Source organism: Pan paniscus, chromosome 17 (genome assembly GCF_029289425.2).
Source record: "Pan paniscus chromosome 17, NHGRI_mPanPan1-v2.0_pri, whole genome shotgun sequence".
Lineage (NCBI taxonomy): Eukaryota > Metazoa > Chordata > Mammalia > Primates > Hominidae > Pan > Pan paniscus.
In genome coordinates, this window is record NC_073266.2 from 66916822 (window position 1) to 66932820 (window position 15999).

Sequence of the window (15999 nt, forward strand, 5' to 3'; positions counted from 1 at the left end):
AGTCTAAGCATGAGAAAGCCATCAGACAACTCAAATTGAGGAACGTTTTGGAAAATACCCTACTAATACTCCCCAAAATCATCAAAAGGCATAAAAAATGTGGGAAATCTGAGAAAGTGTTGCAGACCAGAGAAATACATGACGACTAGATGTCATGTGGCACCCTAGGTGGGATCCTGGAACAGTGAAGGCAGATTAGGAGAAAGCTAGTGAAAGTCTGAGTGAAGGGTGTAGTTTAGTCAATAAAATTAACATAACCTCATTTTACTGTGCTTTGCTTTATTGTGCTTCAAAGACATGGCATTTTTTACAAATTGAAGGTTTGTGGCAACCTTGCAGTGAGCAAGTCTATCAGCACCATTTTTCCAACAATACGTGCTCACTTCATGTCTCTGCATCACGTTTTGGTAGTTCTTGCAAAATTTCTTCGTATTTATTTACTTTTTTTTTTTTTTTTTTTTTTTGAAACAGAGTCTCACTCTGTCACCTAGGCTGAATGTCGTAGTGTGATCACAGCTCACTGCAGCCTCAACCTCCCAGGCTCAAGAGATCTTCCCATCTCAGCCTCCTGAGTAGCTACTCAGGAGTCACCATGTCTGGCTAATTTTCTTTTAGTTTTTTGTAGAGACAGGGTCTTGCTATGTTGCTCCTGGACTCAAGAATCCTCCCGCCTTGGCCTCCCAAAGTGCTGGGATTACAGGCCACCATGCCCAGCCAATTCTTGCAATATTTCAAGCATTTTATTGTTATATCTGTTATAGTGATCTCTAATCAGTGATCTCTTGTTTGTTTGTTTTTTGTGATGGAGTCTCACTCTGTCGCCCAGGCTGGAGTGCAATGTTGTGATCTCGGCTCACCGCAACCTCTGCCTTCCGGGTTCAAGCGATTCTCCCACCTCAGCCTCCCGAGTAGCTGAGATTACAGGCAACTGCCATCATGCCTAGTTAATTTTTGTATTTTTGTAGAGATAGGGTTTCACTGTGTTGGCCAGGCTGGTCTTGAACTCCTCAGGTGATACACCCACTTCAGCCTCCCAAAGTGCTGGGATTACAAGAGTGAGCCACTGTGCCTGGTCGAATCAGTGATCTTTGATGTCATGTTGTCACCAGCAAGAAGATTATGACTCATTAAAGTCTCAGATGATGTGTTAGCATTTTTTTGCAACACAGGTATAAAATTAAGATACATACATTTAACACGTTATTGCACATTTGATAGACCATAGTATAATGTAAACATAACATTTATAAGCATGGGGAAACCAAAAAATTCATGCAACTCACTTTATTGCAATACTGGCTTTATCTCAGTGATCTGGAACTGACCCACAGTATCTCTGGGGTATACCTGTACCAATGTTGATTCCTTAGTTGAAATAAATGTACCATACTAAAATAAGATAATAAAATAGGGGAAATAGCTGAAGAGTATACAAGAATGCTCTATACTAGCTTTGAAACAGTTCCATAAATCTACAGCTATTCTAAAATTAAAAGCTTGTTTTAAAAATCTCAGTAGATAGTTTTAACAGCAAATGGGACATATCAAAAGGAAAGATTAGTACCAGGCACAGTAGCTCACACTTGTAATCCCAGCACTTTGTGGGGGCCAAGGTGGGAGGATCACTTGAGCCCAGAAGTTCAACATAACATGGCAAGATCCCACCTCTACAGAAAACTTAAAAATTATCCAGGCATGGTGACATATGCCTGTAATCCCAGCTACTCAGGAGGCTGAAGTGGTAGGACCTCTTGAGCCCAGGAAGCTGAGGTTGCAGTGAGCAGTGATAGTGCCACTGCACTCTAGCTGGGAAACAGACTGAGACCCTGTCTCAAAATAAAAATAAAAATAAAAAAAAGGAAAACATTAGAAACTAAAGATGAATTAACAGAAAATATCTCATTGAAGGTCAGAGAGAAAAAGAATGTAAACTACAAAAGAAAAAAGGCCTAACAAGTATATGGGACACAATGGAAACAAAACATTGAACAGAAGTGTAACAAGCGTCCCAGGAGGAGAGGAGAGACAGAATAGAACAAAAATTTTATATATAAACACATAATGGCTAAGAATTTTCCAATACTGATAAAAGACACCAACTCACAGATTTAAGAATCTCTACAAACCTCAGGCGACAAAAAAACAAAGAAAACCTCTCCTCAGCACATCACTCTAAGGCTACTGAAAATCAAAAGATAAAAAGAAAAACTTAAAAGCAGCCGAAGTTAAAAATTCCATTATTTTCAAAGAAGCAACAATAAGGTTGACTGCTTTCTTCACAACAAAAACAAGAAAAGCTAGAAAATAACGAAATGACACCTTTAAAGTACGGAAAATAAATTAACGTCTATCTAAAATTCTATATCCAGCAAAACATATGCTTCAAAAGCCAAGAAAAAAAATAGAACATTTTCAGACAAAAAAAAAAAAAGAAAAAAGAGAAGGAAAATTGTTGCCAGTAGACCAGCACTTAAAAAAAATTTTTTTTCAAAAAGGAAACTAAGTACACTCACGTAGCCCTTAAAGTTGATATGCACTTATACTTATTGATGTGAAGAGGTTCCTGACATGCTGCTGAGTGTAAACAAAATATAAATAATACCATTTATATGAAATTGTCACAAAAGATTAGCAGTGATTACATATGTACTGTTTAATATGAGATGATTTTTATTTTAGCCATACCATCACATTACTGGAATTTGGGGCAATAAATGTATATCTTGTTTTGCTGTTCCCAAAAGTATTTTTAAACATGTAACACATTCCTGATACAATGTCAAGTGAAAAACACAGATTAAAATGTGTGTGTGTGTGTCTGTGTGTGTGTGTGTGTGGTGGATGACATACATATAAATTTATATCCATTGAATAAGTAGTAGAAGAAAAAATACAAAAATATCAACAATGCCTATGTCAGGGTTTTCAAATTATGAGCAATTACTACCTCATTTACATTTTAGTATGCTTTCCACATTATGTATAATGAGTAAATATTACTTGCTTTTTTTCGCCCCTAGATTTGGAGTCTTGCTGTATTGTCCAGACTGGAGTCCAGTGGTGCCATCATGGCTCCCTGCAGCCTCAAATTCCTGGGCTCGATCAATCCTCCTACCTCAATCTCACAAGCAGCTGAGACTACAGGCACATGCCACCATGCCTGGTTAAGTTTTTTCAATTTTTTTGCATGTAGATGGGTAAGATGTAGATTTTGTAAGAGATGGGGTCCTATTATGTTGCCCAAGCTGGTCTTGAACTCTGACCTCAAGCAACCCTCCTGCCTCAGCCTCCTAAAGTTACCAGTATTACAGGCATGAGCCACCACTCCCAGCTACTTTCAGTTTTCTTAATGTAATTTTTTTCTTTGTTTTCTCATTGCTTTGTTATATTTTTGTTTTTTCATCTTTTAATTTTTTAATTTTTTTAAAAACCCAAAGTCACCTTAAAAGCCATTATCACAGTAACTACACTAATATTGTTACATAAAACTCCTTAATTTTCAGCACTGAATTGCGACATGGCTTTTGAAAGCCAGCTCTATTTAGCAAAAAATTCCCTAAGCTATGGTTGTAAGGCAAGACAACTACTACAATAACACCTTTTCATTATCAACATAGTTTGTTTTTAAAAACAAAAATATTTGGGCCCAGGCACGGTGGCTCACGCCTGTAATATCCCAACACTTTGGGGGTCCAAGGTAGGAGGAGGAAGGCTTGCGGCCAGGAGCCTGAGACTAGCCTCGGCAACACAGGAGACCCCCATCTATACAAAAATAAAATAAAATCATTATGCAGGTGTGGTGCCATGCACCTATAGACCCAGCTTCTGAGGAGGCTGAGGTGGAAGGATCACTGAAGCCCAGGAGATCAAGGCTGCAGTGAGCCACAATGGCACCAGTGCACTCCAGCCTGGGCAGCAAAGCAAGACTCTCTTTAAAAAAAAAATAAATCATCAAAAACTGTTTTTAGCAAAATAGTTTATATGGGAGTTATCCATACAGCTCGATTTTTTTTTTTTAATGTTTTTTGAGACAGAGTCTCGCTCTGTCGCCCAGGCTGGAGTGCAGTGGCGCGATCTCGGCTCACTGCAACCTCTGCCTCCCGGGTTCAAGCAATTCTCTGCCTCAGCCTCCCAAGTAGCTGGGATTACAGGCGCCCACCACCATGCCTTGCTAATTTTTGGATTTTTAGTAGTGACGGGGTTTCACCATCTTGGCCAAGCTGGTCTTGAACTCCTGACTTCGTGATCCACCCGCATCAGCCTCCCAAAATGCTGGGATTATAGGCGTGAGCCACCGTGTCCGGCCTAGACAGCCTGATTTTAAAACAGAATATTGTTCTCACTTATTACATTCCTGTACCCTAGGTATTTCACAGACACATTGTCTTACTTTTCAAAGCACCAATGCAATCTAAGTATAACTGCCTGCATTTTAAAAATATATACAATTTCCTTCCAATTGCTATGAACTTGAAAGTTAAGCATTTGAGAAACAAGACCTGAAAAAGGTAACATTTGCTGACATAAATGGTTTGCAATGACTACATGACACACATTGTACTGAATATTTCATATTACCTAATTTTTCCTTATAAGAATCCTGTAAATAGTTGTCCTTATCCTCAATTTATATGAGGAAATTAAGGCTCAGCTAATAGGTAGCACAGCTGAAATTAAAATCATAAAATGATTCTGGATTCCATGCTCTTTGCCATAATATCAAGTTGTTATAGAAACTTCCTAATATACATTCTTAATAGATTTTAATATTGTTCTGGTGAACATAGTCAATAACAGCACTTGGTAAATCACATTATTTTCAGTATTTCAAAATTCACAAAAAGAACAAGCCGAAAGAGTGTCTATGGCTTAGCAGAGTCCATTACCACTACTGCAGATATAGCCAAGCATGTGTCATATTGCTATTGACTGAAGGGTACCTTCTAGCAGCATCTGTGAATGCCACGAATAGAAAAAATTATTACTATTGCTATCAAAGAAGAATAATTACTTCATTAATTCAGTTCATATTATACTATCAAAATCTAAAACAAAATTTGAAAACAACACCCCACACACATTTTTCCCACTTACCTAACGACCTGCAGACTGAAATGGTTGCTTCCTCCAAGAGTTTCAACTCACTACTGGAGAGACAGAAGAATAAAGGTAATTAATGACTATAATACTAAATATGTACATGCTAATCAGTTAAAGAAATATATAAAGATAAGAAAAATAATTTAGAAGAAAAATATGGTACACAGTAGTGAACAATAAGATCAGCAAAAAAAAAAGTTAGGCTTCAATTTTCAATATAATTAGGAAATTTACTGTATTTCTAAATATGAGACTCCTAAAGAGAAGAGCTTGGGGCACCCTGCCTTTCAGGCATTAAGGCAGCAGGGAGACTTAGAAAAATTCAAGAAAGGCACTCCAAAGTAGAGAGCTCAAGGCAAGGGCCCTGTGTGCCCAATTCTAAAGGCAGTACTAATTATAGTTTAGAAATACGCTATTATTTTTAGGAAATACATGGAGTGTCATGATTGCTACAATACTTTCAAAAAGTTCTAGAAAAAAAGGAAAAGGAAGAAATAAAGCAAGAAAAGAGAGATGATACATATATGTTTTGGTGGTTTATAAATATATAGAAAAAAGATACAAAGATACAAACATACAGAAACAGATACAGAGACAGACTCAAGCTGACACAGAGAAAAGAGGCACAGATAGACAGAGACAGAAATAAAGCTTAGAAGAAAATATGTTTCTTGAGATTGCATTTGACAACAATTTCTTGGATGTGACACCAAAAAGCACAGGTATCAACAGAAAAAAACAGACATGCTGGACTTTACCAAAATTAAAAACTTCTGTGCATCAAAGGATACTATCTACAGAGTGAAAAGTCAACCCACAGAATGGAAAACAGTACTTGTAAATCACATATCTGATAAGAGATTGATATCCAGAATATACTTTTAAAACTCCTACAACTCAACAACAACAAAAACCAAACAACCCAATTTTAAAATGGACCAACAACTTAAATAGCCATTTTCCAAAGAGGATATAGAAATGGCCAATAAGTACATGAAAACATGCTCAACATCACTAGTCATTAGTGAAACACTAAAACCAGAGCGAGATACTACTCCACACCCATTGGGATGGCTTTTATTTAAAAAAAAAAAAAAAAAAAAAGAGGCCAGGCGAGGTGGGCTCACACCTGTAATCCCAGCACTTTGGGAGGCTGAGGAGGGCAGATAACTTGAGGTCAGGAGTTCAAGACCAGCCTGGCCAATATGGTGAAACCCATCTCTACTAAAAATACAAAAATTAGCCAGGCATGGTGGTACACGCCTGTGATCCCAGCTACTTGGGAGGATGCAGCAGGAGAATTGCTTGAACCCAGGAGGCAGAGGTTACAGTGAGCCAAGATCGTGCCACTGCACTCCAACCTGGGAGACAGAGTCAGACTCCATCTCAAAAAAAAAAAAAAAAAGAAGAAGAAGAAGAGGAAGAAGGAGGAGGAGGAGGAGGAGGAGGAGGGGAGGAGGAGGAGGAGGAAAGAAGGGAGGGAAGGAAGGAAGGAAGGAAGGAAAAAAGAAAGTAACAAGTGTTAGCAAGGATGCAGAGAAATTAGGACCCTTGTGCACTGATGGTATGTAAAATGATGCAGCCACTATGGCAAAAATATGGCAGTTCCTCAAAAAATTAAACATAAAATTACCATATGACCCAGCAGTTCTACTTCTGGGTAGATACCCAAAAGAAGTGAAAGCAGGGTCTTGAAGAGATAGTTGTACACTCGTGTCCATGGCAGCTCCATTAACAGTAGCCAAGAGGTAGAAGTAACCCACATGTGTACCAACAGATAGATGGATAAATGAAATGTACATACACACAATGGAATATTATTTAGTCTTAAGAAATAGGGAATTTTGCCAGGCGCGGTGGCTCATGCCTGTAATCTCAGCACTTTGGGAGGCCAAGGCGGGCAGATCACCTGAAGTCGGGAGTTCAAGACCAGCCTGACCAACATGGAGAAACCCCATCTCTACTAAAAATACAGAATTAGCCGGGCGTGGTGGTGCATGCCTATAATTTCAGCTACTCGGGAGGCTGAGGCAGGAGAATCACTTGAATGCAGGAGGCAGAGATTGCGGTGAGCTGAGATGGCACCATTGCACTCCAGCCTAAGCAACAAGAGAGAAACTCCATCTCAAAAGAAAATAATAATAAAAATAAATAAATAAAAATAAAATAGGGAATTTCAATATATGCTACAACATGAATGAACCCTGAAGACATTATGCTAAGTGAAATAAGCCAGCCACAAAAAGATAAATATTGTATGATTCCTCTTATATGAGGCTCCTAGAGGAGTTAAACTCAAAGAGAAAAAGTAAAAAGGTGGTTGCCAGGGGCTGGGGATGGGAGAATAGGGAACTAGTGTTTAGTCAGTATAGAGTTTCAGTTTGCCAAGATTAAAAAGTTTTAGAGATGGATGGTGTTAATGATTGCATGATAATGTGAATATACTTAATGCCACAGAACTATATACTTTAAAATGGTTAAAATGATTATTTTACATTGTGTATATTTCACCACAATTTTTTTAAGTGCATTTCAACTCCAGTTCAACTACTTACTAGATAGTGGAGCTTGGGCTGGTTTGTTAAATCTTTATGTCTTAATTTCCTCATATATAAAACAGAAATAGTAACAGTACCTTCATAAGGTTATTATGATTAAATTAATTATATGATATCGATAAAGCACTTAGAACAGTGCCTGGCACAAAGTAAGTCCTCAACAAATGATAGATTCTGTTTCATTTGTCTGGTTTTTTTTATGCCAGTACCATGCTGTTTTGGTTACTATTGCTTTGTAGTATATTTTGAAATCAGGTAACGTAATGTCTCCAGATTTGCTCTTTTTGCTCAAGATTGCTTTGGCTATTCTGGGTCTTCTGTGTTGCCATAGAAATTTTAGAATTTTTTTTCTATTTCTGTGAAAAATATCACTGGTATTTTGATAGGGATTGCATTGAATCTGTAGATCACTTGAGATAGCATAGACATTTTAACAATATTTATTCTTCCGATACGTAACAAGGGATATTCTTTGCATTTATTTATGTCTTCTTCAATTTTTTTCATCAATATCTTATAGTTTTCATTGCAGAGATCTTTACCTCCTCAGTTAAATTTATTGCTAGGTTTTTTTAATAGCTACTGTAAATGCATTACCTTATTTCTTTTCCAGATAGTTCAACAGAATAAAGAACCCAGAAATAAATCCACACATGATTTTTGACAAAGGCATCAAGAACACACATTGGGGAAAGAACAATCTCTTCAACAAATGGTACTGTGTAAACTGAATATTCACATGCAGAAAAATGAAACTAGACCCCTATCTCTAACCACTTACAAAAATCAACTTAAAATACAGACTTAAATGTACTACCTGAAACTATGAAACTACTAGAAGACACTTAAGTAAAATGCTTCAGCACATTGGTCTGGGCAAGGACTTGTTGGATAAGACCTCAAAAGCACAGAGAACACAAGCAAAAATAGACAAATAGGATTATATCAAACTAAAAAGCTTCTGCACAGCAAAGGAAAGAACAAAGTGAAGAGACAATCCACAGAAAAGGAGAAAATATTCACAAACTATGCATCTGACAAGGGACTCATCCAGGATACATAAGGAACTCAATGGCAAAAAAAAAAAAAAAAATCCAATTTAAAAATGAACAAAATACCTAAATAGACACCTCTCAAAAGAAGAAACACAAGGCCGGGCGCAGTGGCTCATGCCTATAATCCCAGCACTTTGGGAGGCTGAGGCAGGAGGATCACCTGAGGTCGGGAGTTCAAGACCAGCCTGACCAACATGGAGAAACCCTATCTCTACTAAAAATACAAAATTAGCCGGGTGTGGTGGCTCATGCCTGTAATTACAGCTACTCAGGAGGCTGAGGCAGGAGAATCGCTTGAAACTGGGAGGCAGAGGTTGCGGTGAGCCAAGATTGTGCCATTACACTCTAGCCTAGGCAACAAGAGCAAAACTCTGTCTGAAAAAAAAAAAAAGAAGACATACAAATGGCAACAGGTATATGAAAAATATACCTCACCACTAATCACCAGGGAAAAGCAAATCAAAACCACAATGAGATATCACATCACCCAGTTAGAATGGCTATTATTAAAAAGACAAAAAATTACAAATGTTGGCAAGGATGCAGAGAAAGGGAAACTCTCATACAATGTTAGTAGGTGCTATAATTTGAATGTTTGATCCCTACAAACCTCATATTGAAATCTGATCCCCAATGTTAGAGGTGGGGCCTAATGGGAGGTGTCTGGGTCATGGGGGCAGATCCCTTATGAACAGACTGATACCCTCCCTCAGAAGTGGGTAACTTCTCACTCTATTAGTTCCCATTAGTACTGGTTGTGAAAAAGAGCCTGGCACCTCCCCGCCCCATTGCTCCCTTTCTCATCATATGTTCTCTGTACACAGCAGCTCCCCTTCACCTTCTGCCATGAGTGGAAGCAGCCTGAGGCCCTCATCAGATGCAGATGCTGGTACCAGCCTGCAGAAGTGTGAGCCAAATAAACCTCTTTTCTTTATAAATTACCCAGCTTCAGGTATTTCTTTATAGCAACACAAAACAGACCAAGACATTAGGAAAGTAAATTAGTACAGCCATTAAGGACAACAGTAGGGAGGTTTTTCAACAAATTAAAAATAGAACTACCATATAATCCAATAATCCGACTGTTGGGTATAAACATTGAGCATCCCTCACCCAAAATGCTTGAGACCAGAAGCATTTCTGATTTCAGATTTTTTTTTCCGATTTTGAAATATTTGCATTATAGCTGAGCATCCCTAATCCAAAAATCCAAAATCCGAAATAGTACAGTGAGCATTATCCTCTAAGCATCACGTCAGTGCTCAAAAAGTTTTGGATTTTAGAGCATTCTGGATTTCAGATTTTTGGATTAGGGATACTCAACCTCTATATCCAAAGAAAACAAAATCAGTATGTCAAAGAGATATCTGCACTCTCATGTTTACTGCAGCACTATTCACAATGGCCAAGATATGGAATCAACCTAAGTATCCATCAATGGATGAATTTTTTTAATGAGGTACATACACACAATGGAATACTATTCAGGCATAAAAATAAATGAAATCCCGTCATTTGCGGCACCTGGATGAACCCACAAGACATTAAGTGAAATAAGTCAAGCACAAAAGACAACACATGATCTCACTCATCTGTGAAAACTTAAAAAGTTGATCCCATAGAGATAAACAGTAGAATAGTGGTACTGAAGGCTGGGTAGGACAGGCAGGGAGAGGGAGAGAGGTCAACAGGTATAAAGTTACATTAGATAAAAGGGATAAGTTCTAGTGTTCTATTATACAGTAAGGTGACTAGAGTTAACAATAATGTACTTTACATTTCAAAATGGCTAAAATAATTTTGAATGTTCTCACCCACAAAGAAATAACAAGTGTTTGAGGTGATGGATATGCTAATTGCCCTGATTTAATCATTACACAATGTATAATGCATCGAAACATCATATGGTACCCCATAAATATGTACAATTATGTGTCAATTAACAAAATAAAACTTTTTTAAAATGATAACTATTATTGATTCCAAAATGTAGTAATTTACCCATAGATGATAAATTAAAATAATGCTTCACATTTGTTTAACCCTTTAAATATCTTTCAAAACACTTTCAAATATATTGGTGCAATTAAATTCCATGAAAATCTCTTCTGTGGGACAGGACCATTATAAACCTTATTTTTATAGATAAGCAAACTGAGGCATCCAAGGAGTTTAAAGTAAAATTCCAGGAATCAGAAGTCTGAGAAGAACAAGAACTGGCTTTAGAGCCTGGTGACTTGGTTAAAAATTGTTTTCTTTTTTACCAATACACATGGTGCAGTAAATCCTCCAAATGGGCAACTCTTTTGTAGCAGCTTTAAAACCCATACCCCTCCAGGGTTCTTTTCTGTTGCTGGTGAAGTGCACTTTTTAAAAGAGTAATTCATACCATCAAGATTTTTGACAAGAAAATTTTAGAAAAACTGTGGAAGAAAACTGATTGCTCTTAGTTCTAGCCATGTGTAATTGCTGACCACCTGAAATGGTCCAAACTGAGATTTGCTAAAGCATAAAATACATACCATATTTCAAAGGTTTTTAAAAGAATGTAAAACATTTCATTAATTTTATATTCATATAACGATTATATCTGGGAAACTGGGGTTAAATAAAATACATTAAAATTAAATTCACCTTTTTCATTTTACTTTTTCAATGTGGCTACTAGAAAACCTTAAATTACAAATGTGGCTTATCTTGTATTTCTGCTGGACAGAGCTGCTAGAACCTCCCAGCAATTAAAGAGTGTCATGCATAAAAAATATCATATATACACACAAAGCTAAGACTTACTAACTATAGTGAATATCCCGTTACCTTAAGAGTCTCAAATTATATGCATATTTTAAAAGATATCGTCTTTTTAAAGTTAAATTTTTAAAGTTTCACCTAGGACTGACTTTTTTTAACAAAATAACCTAGAAGTGATCCTATGATATAGTTTAAGGGTAGTAGTTTATGGAGACTCACCATATTAGATATTTATAAGGTGTCTGCCAGCCTTACAATGTCTCTCTGCTGTCTGTCTCTCTGTCTGCTGCCTCCCTATCCTTTTTTCTATCTTCCCACCTACTTTTCGGAGGTGAGCAGAGGCAGACAGATATGTGCAGCATGTCTCCGCTCCTGGCCACAGCTGACTAGTCCAGGGATAGACATCTAACCCAAGCCTAGCCCAAGTCTTAGAGAATTTAGAATTGAGATGGAAAGACAGGCTTTCCATTTGGCTAGAACTTGGCTGCATAGTTTAGGGCTGTGGGAGGCCACCCTCTACCGACAGAGTGGCAGAGAAAGCCAGTTAGTAAGAAAGATGAGTAAAAGCTTTGCAGAAAGAAAGACATAAACAGAAAGGACCCTCAGGATTGCTGATGGCTTTCCCATTCAGTTCTTCCAGAAGCCTGAGTGTGTTCCTGATCTTGGATTCTATGAGACACTCCAGTGTCTTCATCACATCTTCCCCTTTTTCTGGCATATACTAAGTAAAACTGATTTTGTTGACAACCAGAAGACTTCTAATTAATAAATCACTGTGGTCAGATTTAATGATACACATTAGTAGTTGGCAAGAAATGGGAACTATGAATTACTCGGTTTATTGGTTACTCAGACAAAAAGTAAAAGAAGTATAAAATGCAAAGGATTGTAAAAAGCTTTATGAAATTAATAACTAGACCACATGCATAAAATCTATTTCACTTTCTTCAGTCAATGGCACTCTCTTTTAAAGCTGACTGGAACCAAGAGTTTCAATTATACACATATGGCTGTAATCTTCGAAGCTGCTAAATTTGTTCATTCAGCAAATAGTGCTTGGGTGCCTAGGACATGCTAGGCTTCGTGAAAGATGCTGCCTCTGCCTCCAGGCTACATGGAGGAATGAAAAAGCAGACAGACTGTTCAGTAGAGGGGAAGTATGAATTATGAAACCAGCCCTGTGTGTGAGCTCACAGGATGTGCACTCAACGTACCATAGAAGGAATCAAAGAGGCTATCCTGGAGGAAGTAACTATTCTTCCTGAAGGGCCAAGAGACATCAGGCAGGCAGAACAAAGAGAATAGCGCATGCAGAGGCATCGCAGTCACAGAGAGCCTGGCATGCCCTGGGAAGGGGTGGTTAATCAACACAGGGGAATGGCAAACTACAAAGCTGGAAAAGTATTCTAGACGGCTGGAATACCAAGTTCAGTCTCTCCATTTTTGTTTTGGGTATAAACAAAAACCAAAACAGGGCTCTGGTTTATTTTTACAACAGTATTAGCCTGAAAAGGGGATTAATTCCAACATATATTAGTGAGGTTGGTTTGGACATCACTCCTTCCAGGAAGCCTTCTTTGATCAGGTCTCACCTAAGACAAGGTAAGAAGTCCATTCTCCACCCCAACACCCAACAGCTCTCAATCATAAAACTGAGCACGCAGCAGTAAGATTGCCCAGTTGCTTGTCTATGGCCCCCACTAGATTGTGGGCTCCTTGTTCATCACAGTATTCCAGCCTGGTACAGAGCAGGCAGTTAGGCACTGTCAGACACCACTCAGACCTTCATTACCAGGAGACAGAATTATTTCCCCTGGCTCCTTAGGAAACACTTCCCAGTCTCCAGCCCTCAAGGCAAGGTCTGCCGCTCAAGTTTAAATTTCTGTTAAAATATTTTTAAAAAGACATTTATTTTTATTTTTCTTTCTTTTTTTTTTTTTTTTTTTTTTGAGACGGAGTCTTCCTTTATCACCCAGGCTGGAGTGCAGTGAGTGATCTTGGCTCACTGCAACCTCCGCCTCCCAGGCTCAAGCAATCCTCCTGCCTCAGCCTCCCAAGTAGCTGGGATTACAAGCACTTGCCACCACGCCTGGCTAATTTTTGAATTTTTAGTAGAGACGATGTTTCACCATGTTGGCCAGACTGGTCTTGAACTCCTGACCTCAGGTGATCCGCCCACCTTGGCCTCCCAAAGTGCTGAGATTACAGGTGTGAGCCATAGCACCCAGACTAAAAGACATTTCTTTCTTTCCAAATATAAAAGAGCATATCCTTTTGAAGCAGTCTGATTTGTCAGAATTATCTGGAAAGCTCCCCACTGTGGTGAGCCAGCCAGCACCTGCCATTCTGTGACTATGTCCCCCAGGCCTGGATCCCCCAACACACAGCCACAATCTGAAACAGCACCACTGCCACTGCCTCGTTCAACAATCAACACTTTAGAGCAGAAGCATCTTCAGAGCCCACATTATAAGCTCCAAGAGAACAGGAAGATCTCATTCACTTATACATCCCCCACTGTGTCTGATACAGTGGCTCAGCCAGAAAAAAACCACTTGGTAATTATTTATTAACTAAAGGAGTCATAGAGCTCTGTTTGTTGCAGGATGCCTGCAATTTCTGCACTCTGAAGTGTTACTTATTTCTACAGAAGAAATCAGCCAGGCACACCCCTGCCAAAAGCAACACACCAATTGTTACATTAGAATTCCTTTCCTTTCATCCTTCCATCCCTCAATTTTCTAAACTTCTTGGAACATTTTAAGAATAATCTGCTTTCCCATTTGCTTGATTTAGAGCTATAATGAGGTAGTAAGGAACTGGGGTGGTTGGTAACTGTTGCTGCCTGTTACAGGCATCTATGCACAATGCTGTTTTAGTTAAACAAATGAGCTCAGATGTGCTGGCAGCAGGCAACTAACAAACCATCATTTGCAGTAAATAAAAGTAAAATGGTACTGTAAAAATATGCCAGTGTTTCCAAGAATATTACAATTAGAAACCAAATGTTGTTTCTGAAGGCAGATTTGGGCAGTAAAAACACATAAAAGGGGGCAAAAAGGCAGTGTCAAATATTCATACTAATTCAGACTAAATAAGTATCACACAGTATACTTCAAGTTTAATGCATACATAAATTCCATACCTCCAGGTCAATTTGAAAACTGTCAATAGTGGGAAATTAGGGATAAATACTTAAAACTAGTAATCTCTTAGTCAAAGTAGCTAAACAAACTAAACTCTCAACAACCATACTGATCCAATGACCAGGTGTGACTCTCCCTGAGGCAATCCATATATTAGAAGCCTTCTTCTCAGAGGATGGCCACACTATCACTTTGGCAGCAACATAAACAGATGGGAGTCACAAAACTGGAATCTCAGTTTTATTTTGTTTTTTACTGATACATAATAATTGTAAATATTTGTGGAATACATGTGGTATTTTGATACATGTACACACTGTGAAAGATCAAATCAGGGTAATTGGGGCATCCTCATCTCAAACATCTGTCATTTCTTTGTGTCAGTTTTGCTGGTGACATCACAATGAACAATTACTAAGGGATTGGAGAACTATGCCCAAGAATCAATCAATCAACCTTTCTCTCTCTCTCTCTCTCTCACACGCACACACACACAAAATCTGAAACACGGTTAAGAAACTTCATTGGGCTACCCGGAAGATAATTCAGTAAGGAAGTGGTTATGAAAATTTTCACAACTAGGCTGGGTGCTGTGGCTCATGCCTGTAATACCAGCACTCTGGGAGGCTGAAGCGGGTGGATCACCTGAGATCAGGAGTTCAAGACCAGCCTGGCCAACGTGGCAAAACCCCATCTCTACTAAAAATACAAAAATTAGCTGAGTGTGGTGATGTGCACCTGTAATCCCAGCTACTTGGGAGACTGAGGCAGGAGAATCACTTGAACCCGGAAGGTGGAGGTTGCAGTGAGCCGAGATGACACCACTGCACTCCAGCCTGGGCAACAAGAGCGAAACTCCGTCTCAAAAAAAAAAAAAAAGAAAAAAAGAAAAAAGAAAATGTTCACAACTATAGAGGAAGCTCTTAAACATTACCATTGCCACTTCTGGGCCATATTCTGTTTGCTTCCTTGGATTTCATGAAGAGAATCTCCCTAGGGAGACAACTGTCATCAACCTCAACCTCACACCCTCTACATGAAGTGTAGGTTGCAGAGAAGACTGGTAAGGTAAATCAGAGCAAAAGAATGGAGTATCCTTATGTCATGCTAAGGAGTTTGGATTCCATCCTACATCTAATGGGGAGTCATTAAGCACAAAATAAAACACAAACATTAACAAAACTCTTAGAGCAGCAGCAAGATGGTCAGGGTATATAATGGTTAAATATCTGACCCTGGCTACAACCATCCTGAGATTTTTAGGGGGGAAGAAAAAGATAATGAGAACGACAGCAATAATCAGGTCTCCACTAGAGTATATGATAAACTCTAACCATGTGCTCACAACAATCCCTATATAATTAACCACTGCTGCCAAGTGTCTGGCTA

General features: G+C 38.5%; 1 protein-coding gene across 41 annotated transcripts in view; it reads right to left on the reverse strand.

The window, feature by feature from the left end:
• The window catches only part of DYM (dymeclin), a 411306-nt gene that overhangs the window by 338598 nt on the left and 56709 nt on the right, over positions 1-15999 (reverse strand). For 30 of the 41 annotated variants that reach the window (XM_034943665.3, XM_055102680.2, XM_034943659.3 and 27 more), the window contains one exon: positions 5095-5147. In XM_034943665.3, coding sequence (XP_034799556.1) covers positions 5095-5147 — 53 coding nt within the window. The remainder of the gene's footprint in view (positions 1-5094; positions 5148-15999) is intronic. The other 11 variants (XM_034943670.3, XM_055102685.2, XM_034943660.3 and 8 more) reach the window with 1 other exon arrangement.